The sequence below is a fragment of the Cloeon dipterum genome, chromosome 2 (genome assembly GCF_949628265.1).
Source record: "Cloeon dipterum chromosome 2, ieCloDipt1.1, whole genome shotgun sequence".
Lineage (NCBI taxonomy): Eukaryota > Metazoa > Arthropoda > Insecta > Ephemeroptera > Baetidae > Cloeon > Cloeon dipterum.
This window is the reverse complement of record NC_088787.1, coordinates 10,014,276-10,025,150: the sequence shown is the minus strand read 5'-3', so window position 1 is coordinate 10,025,150 and position 10,875 is coordinate 10,014,276. Positions and strand designations below refer to the sequence as shown.

Genomic DNA, 10,875 nt, shown 5'->3' with positions numbered 1-10,875 from the left:
GACTAATTAATTTGCATAAAGCCGGCTTCTCCCTGTCGGCGGCCCTTATTACTTGGCAGTTAGGCAAATTGTTGAGCAACTGCGTCGAGCAGGTTGCATACTCCCGGCTCCGCAGGCGATCGCTGATGAATATTAATTATGTTTATGTGCGCGCGGCGGGCGCAGCTTGGCTGCCGGCCGGGTTCGCTGCTTGTGATTAATTGAAAGGCTCGTTGCTGTTTGCCGAACGGTCTCTGTTTTATTCAAGCAAATTATTCATTATCAGCGCCGCTTTTTATTTGCACATCCACCAACAGTTATGTGTTCCGCGCACCACCACTTCCACTGTGTTTGTCTGTTTTTGTTTGCATTCGTCTCGTCGGTGGTTTTGTCGGTCAAAGGAAATACACGGCACACACACAGAGAGAGTCAGTGAGAGGGTTTGTTTTCGTCCTTTGAGCGGATTCAAGACTAGCTGAAAACAAAACGCGGCGCCATCCAAATAGAAAATAGGTGTGCGATTTTTAGAATTTCTTTCCACCAGACACATTTAACAACAATCATGCGAAGAGTTGAAGCAGCAGTTCTGTGTGAATTAGCGGCGGCACGATTTATTCCCGGTTATTCGAAACACAGGTCTCAGTTAGAGGAATTGACTTTTTTCATCGTATTTAGTTCGTGTTTCGTTATTATTGAGCGTGAATTTCTATTCGTCTTTTTCAAAATCCATTTACGAGTGCCTAGGAAAATATGTGTTTTTCTTTGTGAGCGTTAAAACTGTTAAATTATCCATTTTAAAGAGTGCGAGAGCGAAAGGAGTTTAAATTTATTCCCGTGTACGTGTTTACTAGACAAGCACAAGAGTTACGTACAAGCAGACTTTTTTCTTTTTAACTTGGGTATTTTACAATGACATTAATGCGTATTCTGGATTAGTCAGTTATTAATTTAAGTTTCAAGTTTCACGGCCTTAATTCTGGAGAATTATAGTTCGACCCGCGTCTCGAATAACTTGATGACGGTTTGGTGTTCAACAAACTTCAACCAGATTAAGCTGGATTTCCGCTAGGTACAAGTATATAATATAATATATCTTCGAACAGCAGCAGGTTTTGATGTATAAATTTGCAAGTTGTCCTTAATGAGTTACATCTTATCGGCTAGAAAATGGACGACTTGACGTTTTGGCAGGATATTCGGAGCTCATCGCGCGCCAAGGGATTAGCCGCCTGCTGCGCGATTGAGCCCAGTGTATGTATGTGTGTGCGTGTGTCTTATGTATACGCCCGGTGCTTGGGCAAATACTGTGCCGCCGAACGCGTCTTTTGTTCCTCCGGAGGCGCCACCACCGGTACATCGTGGGCGGAAAATGAAAATAAATTGGAGGGATCGCATCGGGGCCGAGGGAAAACACACTAAATACATAAAAAGATCAATTGCCGAGTCAAGGGTCCCGAAAGGCTGCGGGCGAAATGGCAATGGGAAATTTTATTAAGGGAGATGTTTTATGGGCTCCCGGCTGCGAGAGGCCCGCCGATAATAAGCTCCATGAGAAAGCTGGGCTCGCACTTGCCGACTCTTTATCAAAGTGAATTATGCTCTCGGGGGCGTCGAGATCAATAAGAGGATTTCAGAGTGGGACCGCAGCAAATGCGACTAATTACGCCTTCCATTAGCGACGGAGAGGAAATGGGCCGGCGATTGAATATCGAAAGTGTCGGCGCGCGATCGCGTTTTTTTACGGCTGCCCTATCAAAAGCGGTATAAAAAATCTTGGCGTCCTGCTTTATCTGCTGTGAAAGACGGCGGCACGAGTGTTCAAGTTTGGCACGAGTCTAGTGGCGGCTGGAGGAGCCGGCCGACTGTCACGAGCCAGCGTTCGAGATGAGCGGGCTGTACAGATTGTCCATGGGAATGTTGGACGTGGAGGCGATCGGCGTCGAGCTCTTCTCCTCGTTCGGCGTCTCGTAGAGCAGGCGGTGCTGGATGGTTCGTCTTTTGTACACGAGCAGCGCCAGCAGCGTCACCACGAACACGGACAGCACCACGGTGAAGAGGACGTTGAAGGAGCGTTTGTTGTTCTGGATGCCCTGCAGCATGAAGGTGGCGTGCTGCGTCTTGGCCAGGGTGCACGAGATGTTGACGTAGAATCCAGACTGCTTGTCCTCGAAGGTGATGCAGAAGCGGTACGTCGTGTCCGGCGCCAGCTGGCTGATGGTGTACGACCGCACGAAAGAGCTCACCGCCACGCTGGACCAGTTTTCCGCCTCGTTCTGTCGCCGGTACAGGATCTGGTAGGTGGGGAACGAGTTGCGTGCCGTGCCGTTCCACACCAGCGTCACGAAATTCGCGGAAATGCCCGTGGGGAAGAGGTTGATGTCGATGCCGCTGACCACCAAGCTGACGTTCGTCCGGGCGGTGGCCACCTTGTTCTCGGCAACGCAGGTGTACACGCCGCTGTCCGTCGCCTTGAGGTGGTAGAAAATCAGGGTGCCGGGGTTGCGCAGCCGCAGACGCACCGAGTTGGACGTGGCGTTGAGCACCGTGCCGTCCGGCAGGATCCAGTGCAGTTTGGGAATCGGCACGCCCAGCGCCCGGCACTCCAGGGTCAGCGGATCGCCCAGCTTCCTGCTCATGTTGGCGGCGCTGATGTGCACGACCTGCGGCCCGCACTCCTCGGCCAGCACCCTGGTCGCGGCGCAGGACATGTTTTGCGGGCTGACGAACTTGGCGCGGTTCTGCTTGACCCAGAAGTAGTTGCAGTCGCAGACCAGAGGGTTGTTCAGCAGCGAGATGCGCAAAGACGGCATGGCGTCGACCAGCTGACGACTCAAGCCCCGCAGGTGGTTGTTGTCCAGGTTCAGGACGGCCAGCTTGGTGGTGTTGGTGAACGCCTCGGGGTCGATGAAGTCCAGCTTGTCGTTGTCCTCCATCAAGAGGGTGGTCAGGTTGTACAGGTTGTGGAAGGAGAAGCCGTCGACAATGCGGAGGTCGCTCATCCGCGATGCTGAAATTTCCTTCACGCTCAACTCGCTGAATGAGTAGGCTTGCAGTTTGTTAATCGGATTCATATCGACCCTGAGCACCCTGAGGTTTCCCAGGGTCTGCAGGGCGGAGTTCGGGATGACGGCCAACAGGTTGTTGTCCAGGAGGAGCGTCTGCAGCTGCGACAGGCCTGCAAAGCCTTGCGGCTCGATGCCGTTGATCCTGTTGCCGCTGAGCACCAACCTCTGCAGCCTGTCGGTGGCTCTGAAAACGTTGCGGTTCACGTGGTGGATGATGTTGTGCGCGAGACTAAGGTTCGCCAGGTTACGCAAGCCGAGGAACCACTCCTCGTACAGCGACCCGATCATGTTTGAGTCCAGGTTGAGTCCTTTCAGATTGTTCAACATGACGAAAGCGCCGTCCTCGATGTAATTGATGCGGTTGTCACTCAACACAAGCGTCTCCAGATTCTCCAATCCCACAAAAGTGTCACTGAATATCGTAGAAAGCTCGTTTTTCGCCAGGTTCAAATAACTGATGGAACTGTTGGTGCCGAAGACTCCCCGGCCGATGATTTTTATTCTGTTGCTGGACACGTCCAGCTCCTTCAATCTCGGGCTGAACGAAGGCGTCGCCGATAGCTCCTTCAGCAAGTTTCCCTTCAGCGACAGGGCCTCCGTGTCGGGCGTGATCTGGTCGGATGGGACCTCGTCTAGATTCTGGTAGGAGCAGTCGGCCGTCACCAGGCGGGCCGAGGAGAAGACGGAGGTCAGCACGTCGCAGCGGCAGTGCTGCGGGCACTGAGCGGCGCCGCCAGCGACTGCCGCTGCCGTCCAAACCAGCACACTCAGCCACATTGCATCGTCTGCAACACAAGAAGAGGTGTGTTTTATTAATCAGATCGTGGTAAATGTAGTTTTTATGAAAAAATGTTGAAGGGAGAGCAAAAATCACGATATTAAATGCTGGGGAAGATAACGAAACGATTTCTTTTAAGATTTTTGCAAACCAGCTGTCAGTAAATTTGCAGCCATTATCTTCAGCCATTTACGAGATATTATAAATGTTCCTGACCGCAGACTGAAATCCAGGGACTTCTATTTTACAAAGAAAAAATTTGTATGGATACGGCTATGAGAGGATTTATTTGTTTTCTAGGGCTTTTGTTCAAAGATTCTCTGTCAAAGGAAATAACTATGCAATGAAAATTTTATATTTATTATTTTTTCACTAGGCCGCGAGTTTCTCTCTTTGATCTTAAAAAAATAGATTTTCTTTGAACTCCATTTCGCTCCAGAAATCCATCTGTCTTTTAAATTGTGAGAGAGAACTTTTGGCACAGTTTCATCATCCTGTTAAATGGCACGTGTAGAAAGAAACCTCGGCCTGTTCAAGTTTCTTTACGACCGAGATCATTTCAACTTAATATCTTCCCCTAGAGTGTGCGTAACTGCGTTTCGTTCCACCTTAAGCTTCCCTTTTACTTTCCTTCTTTTTGCCTTTTCTGGAGAAAAAAAATATAAATTAAAGCCCGCAGCGCAACAAATTTAACGGCGGCGTGAACGGCATTAATCTTTGCCTGGCACGGATAAGATCCTAACTTATTCAAGCAGTTTTACGATCCGCTCCATTATTACTCAGCGAGTGTGCCCGTGAGCTAAAAGAGGCGAATTTCCGCGGATCAGTGTAGATGTGATTGCAACAGCAGCCGAAAAAGAAACTCCATTGATTGGAGGGGGCGGATGCTTTGCAAAAAAGCCAATCTCTCGCGCGCACAGAAGGCGAACTTTGACTTCTTGTTTGCTATCTCGCTCCGCCGCACTACTTTCATCAAACAACACGCAACTTTTTGACTGATACAAACTTGGAGGGACCAAAGGAAAAAGTAAAAGCAACGTATACCGCCTGCTCTCGCGCACCGAAAGTCCGATAGACAATTTTATTAGGCAGCGAGTGTGCGACGCTTTTGTATACGTGTGTGCAGAGAAAAGGGGAAAATTAAACCCGAGAGCGTTGGAGGCCATCAAGCGTTTAATAAAAAGCGCGCCGGATGAAGATGAAAAATTGCGTTTTTGTGTGGCGGCGCGCACGAGTTACGATGCACAGGTCCTCTAGCTCATCTTTTACGCGTAGTTGCTTTTGCAAAACGTAATTTAGCGTCCGTTTTTCTGACTGCAGCCGCGAGGGAGCGGCGCTGGGCCTCAAAAATTTATTCGCGCACCGGCAAGAGGCAAGAGCAGGGGGTGCGAGATCCGACCGTCTGTTGTATGATTTAGTGAAGCAATAAAACAGCCTTTGATCAGAGTCGTAATTTGATTCACCGCTGATCCTTTTGTGAGTGGATTTCCATCGGCGGGCGGAAGCCGGCAGCCACTCTCTTGGGGTTTATCGCTCCAAATGAACGAGCGAAAAGTCATGTCCCGAAAATCCGCGATAAATATTTAACCCGTGCAGCGCGCGCGCTGCCGTGATTTATTTCTGGCACAGCCGACGGAGCGGGCGAAAAAGTGCAATAAAATCGCTCCTAGCTCGCCGGCCCTTTTTCGCCCTGTTTGTTTTTCGCCCGGCACTTTTTTCTCTGGCTGTTGTTGGCCGGTGCGATCAATCGTGTCTGTGTGCTCTCTGGTCTCTCCTTCCTTGGCCGAATCTCTCGCTCTCCGACTCGGACACCAGATCAATTTTTCATCCGGCGCGTTATGAAAAAGATGTGGCTTAACGCGCCCGAGCATTTGTTTCTTTCCCAGAGGTTATTTGTGTTTGGCCTTTGAATAAAATATATATTTGTTGGCCTGCGACGTGATTTCGTTCCCTCCGGTCTCGATTTGCGCAAAGCTGTTGTTTGTTGATGTTTTTATTTCAATTCGGCAGTAAACAATAAAAACGGTTGAATCATTTATAAAGCACAGATTTTTTTAGCCGCCCGGGGCCACCGGCCGACTTTCTATGTACTTTCCTTGTTTGTATGTCTGTTTAGTATTGTATGAGTTCTAACTCTAAGCCGGGCTCCCTGTTTTATGATGAGTCGTTTAAATCCCAAAAAAGCGGGCCAGTCAATCAAAGCGAGATATCATTTCGCTGTAAATCCCTTTGAGAGGTGTTCCTTTTAATGGCCGCAAAACCTCTTAAAAGCTTATTCCCAAGTGCTGTTTATGGTATTTACATAATGCTGAGCTTATATTGCTTAATGCACCTGTGCCCGAATTGTCTGCTCAAAATTCAAACTTGGCAGGAGAGTAAAAAAAAAATAATAAATTTGCAATGCAGACAATTTGCCAGTTCTATAAAAGCTCTAACTGCGGGCAAAAGATAAAATCTCGTATCTATACTGAGCAGCTAAATTCATTTCATCCATTAAAGCTGTAATATATTGCGATGTAATTCAAGAGTTTATATTCAGAGCAATGAATTTTAAATAACCGTAAATTTATTCTTGAGAATAAAACAATTGAAAAATTTTCTCTGAAAAGCTTGTTGTGAAGCGACTGATTCCTCATTTTCCAGAAATCCCGCCATATCACAGGTACAAAAATAAACACCAGGACATCCAACAGGAAAATATTTTCGTAAAATCCGTCCCATACGGCTGGAATGAAAATAAACAACTTAACTCACAAAAAATAAAAACAGGCTGTTAGCCGAAATGCCCCTTTGAGCGAAATTTTAATTGCTTGGCCCTTGTGATCAAACAAAAACATTAATCTCTCGCTTCCTTGCCAAAAACGGCGGTGATATACGTATAAACAACGAGGGTGAGCGCGCGCGCAGGGGACCGCGGTTCGCCGCGTAATAAATACAAAAGGCGGCCGGCCGGCGGCTAAAAGGCCGAAACATCTTTTTGCAGCTGCGCCGCTTTTTCGTTTGTTTATTTATTTAAGTGGCCAAATAATTGGAACACGCCGGCGACAGCCGGGCAGGCCGCACGCGCTTCATTATAGCCGGCGCGCTCGGCTTTGCGGGGCAAATGAGCGCAAAATTAACGCGCCTGCAGAGACCAAACCGAGCAGAGCATGCAGGGAAAAGGTCAAGGATCCAAGAGTCGTTACTGCCGAGGACTGCCGCGCTGCCAGAGACCACCGGAAAATCGATACCATTGCGAAATTCCATGTGCTCTCTCTCTCTCTCTCTCTCTCTCGCGCTGCTCTCTCACCTAGACAAGACACTTTTTGCAGCATACGGTATAGCGTGAGTGTATCGGTGCAGACACGCTGCCATAAAGGCTGACCTGGTTGCATGCAATATTAGATAGGTAGTTTGGCATCCAAGCAACAGACGCATCCCAATCTGATTTGGAAAAGGAGAATTTGAATGTATAAATAATCGAATGGTTGCAGACATCTTTCTAAAAGAAAAATAGGTGCATGACAGTTTTTGGGGAAACGTTACAATGAAAAATTCCATTTCAAGTTGGGAGACAGTTTCTCAACGCATTTTAATGTCATGCAAACCGTTAAAAACGCGTTTAAAAAAATTCATTGTTATACCTAGGTAATTTTGGCTTTATATATATACCCTTTTGAGATTAGTTTTTGCATTGGCCACAAGGATAATCCAGGGGTTTGCAGTATCAATGTATTTAAAGAGTAATGATACTGGAAAAGCCTGGAAAATGCTTGTTGCCAATGCATTAACTCATCCCTTTATGAGTTAGTTAAAGCCTAAATTGACCTAAGAAGCACTGTAATTTTTTGAGAAAATTGGCTGGAAAGCTACCGTGATTTTCAAATGGTAATGGCTGTCTCCTTACTTGAAATCCGATTTAATTTCAAAACTAAGAGTTTCCCCAATAAGTGGCATACACCGTTCGACAGATCTCGACGAGAGGAATCGAAATATGCCAAGAAAATATGTTCGAGCACTGTAAATTTTGGAGAAAATTGGCAAAATTTGAATTTTTACTGTAGGAAGGTCCTTTTTTACTATTGCAAATTGTTCAACAAATTGTTTATCGATCAATTGTTTATGTCATCCAATAATTCAAATAATTTTCAATTGTTGCCCAGTATCATTCCACTTTAAAAGGTATCAAAAGCAACAATAGTACATTAAAATGACTTCTTATAATTGCATTGTTGCGGAGTCCATTTTTTTTTCTTTTTACAATTTATCTTTAGATTGTGAATCACCGGCCGTTTAAAATTATCAACTGCACTCATTCTTGTTAAACTTGGGAATTTCATTCGATTTTTCTAAAGATGGCAAGCGATATCTTTACAAATAACAAAATTCTTTGCCATCACCCACCATAAATCGACTTTTTTTCATTTTTCCTTAAATTCAAAGCTAAATCGACACAATTCAGACAAATATCTATGACATTTGCGTTCAAATCTTGCTCTAGTGTTCAAAATTTTCGCTCTGGAAAATTCAGACCCTATATAATAACAAAAATCTTCTGGTTATTTTTGTTTTGTCCTTGGAGAGGTCTGAAAAACTTTAAATTTAAGTGAACAAAACCCTGAATAGCATTGTTGCAAAGGGTGTTTGCTCAATTTTCGTTCCAAAGAACAATCAAATTATCCCAAAAATAACAAAAATTCGCCCTTTCAATCTTGGAAAACGGCCCTAAATAATCAACTAAAATCCTACTCATAACTGTAAAGCAAACTTTTAAAAATACATACGTAAATGGACGAAACATACATATATTGTAAACCCCGGCGTCAACAACAAAACTCCCTTAGAATCCCTAATAAATTTGATCTTATTCAAAAAGAGAGTAATTCTTTGGTTTAGAATAAAAGCCTTTTGGCGAGAGAATTTTTTCCAATTTAAACTAAATGCCTCGCTCTTTTGTAAATTCTTAACACTGAACCTGATATTGCTAAGAATTCAAGTTGAAGAGTCTTTCAGATATAAAAGTTTGTCGTTTAAAGTTATCATCCCTAATGGAACTGGAAATTGTAGTCAAACTGATCTGATTAAAACTTTCTCTCTGGCGCTGTGTGTTGACGTTGACAATGCTTTGAAGTCCATTAACGAATCATTGCATTTTCCAATGGAGATTAAAACAATACGCGAGCTATTCACAACGAGCGTTCGGAAACTAATTAATCGTTTTAATGGACAGAGTGTCCTCCTTTATCCTCTCATGGTTTCTATGCACACTCTGTATATTATTATGTCATGCTGGAAAGTTTGCAACAACAGAGTGTAGCGAGAGCCAATAATGTTCAATATGCCCAAAGGAGTTTCTAATGAATTGCTACTCCGACCTGTGCATAGGCATATATGCACATATTTGGCGTGTATATTTGTTCGCTGCCACAGCGGAGGAGGATTTTGGCACATTACCCCCAGAGCTAGTTAAGTGGAATTATCGTTTTCATGCAGATTATGTTGGCGGAGCAAAATATTTGACTGTTGGAGATATGGGATTAAGTAAGTGCCAGATATATCGGATTGCTGTCAATGTAAGCGGATCGAAAGTTTGCTCCCGCTTAAGAGATAAAATTCCTTTCAATAACAGTCATCGATTATGCTATTAAAACAAATTGTATAGATACGTATCATTAATATTTTTTGTTGCCAACAGCGACGTATTGGAAAATGTAATTAAGTGGCAGCTGGTGGTAGCAAATATTTTATTCAAAGTGAAACATAAAAGACAATTAAAATAATAATTTAGGAATGCTCAACATTTATTTGAGTATTAAATGCCATGGATTTGACTAATAGAGTCCTTTTAACCAGCGGGGACCAGATTCGTGCGACGCGCAAATATGGCGTCCGGTGGAGTATGGTGCGAAAAAACGGTCACGTGAAAATGTGCGAAAAGAACCGAGTTTTCGTGAATATTGTGACACAATTTGCATTACTTGTACTAATTGTGTCTTTTGGATCGCAAAAACAAACTCTTGACACTCGTACGGGAATCCAAAGAGAGCTTTTTGTTTCCCACATTCAGAAGCCATCTTGGATCTGCGCAGTTGCAACCAATTTTATCGCACATCTGGCTCCCGCTGATTTTTAACAAAATATCGATAGCAAATTTCTTTCGGTGGTTGTTTATTTTTTTTGCAATATATATTGTGTTGAGTGCATAAATTTATATTTTTCTATAAACTCGCAACTTGAAAACCACAGCAAATTCAGTCGATTTAGATTCAAATTTTGGTTTATTACGGATCAGCAGGGCAACTGTGCCCCATACATCCACATCCAGAACTTAACAAAAATATAACAAAGCATTTTTTTGTATATCAATTTTTTTGTATATCAATTTATATCAAAATTCAGTGCAGGACAGCCTAAAAATTTCAGATTTGACCCAATTTAAAATAAATGCTCCTGGAAAAGGCAATACCAATGTTCTTTATTATTATTCCCTTCAAAGAAATTGGTACAAAAGGAATCCTCTGGCATCTCTGCTTGAAATTTGGGTTCAAGTACCCAAGTCACATTATTTCCGTTCAATATTCTGCTGTGACGGGTGCGCTCTTTCATTTCCGCAATCGATATCGAACGCAGACATGCGAATACACATTCGCGATTTCATCCGAGCCCCGAGAGCACAGCAGCCGCCGTCAATGAGCCTGCAAATTGGTTGTTAATTAGACGCCGGCGAAACGCACGCGGCGCTTAATATCGAATTACCTGCGTTCATTCCGCTGACGAGAGGAATTTTTAATCATAATACGTATGCACGCCAAATTGGCAGACAGCAGCAGCGGCGGCACACGGCGTTTCCTATTGATCGACACGCGCGCGCGTCCATGGTGTACATGTCATCGAGAGAATCCAATTTCCCATCGCAATTTCAGCGTACAGCACGGTGTACAGCAGCAGCAGCAGCATCTCTATCCTTAGCCACTCTACGGCACCGCACGTGAAAAACTCGCAGCTCCACTGCCAACCAGCCAACCAACCAGCCAGCAGCGACGATCAAAATTTAAGCAGTCGAGTCACAGCCTC

The 10,875-nt window shown here is 44.7% G+C and overlaps 1 protein-coding gene across 1 annotated transcript in view; it reads right to left on the bottom strand.

Moving 5' to 3' along the window:
- Positions 1-216: 216 nt before the first annotated feature.
- LOC135936492 (leucine-rich repeat neuronal protein 1-like) overlaps positions 217-10,875 on the bottom strand; it is a 39,814-nt gene continuing 29,155 nt past the window's right edge. Inside the window, exon 2 of the mRNA XM_065479322.1 lies at positions 217-3,829. Coding sequence (XP_065335394.1) covers positions 1,845-3,821 — 1,977 coding nt within the window. The 5' untranslated portion in view covers positions 3,822-3,829 and the 3' untranslated portion in view covers positions 217-1,844. The remainder of the gene's footprint in view (positions 3,830-10,875) is intronic.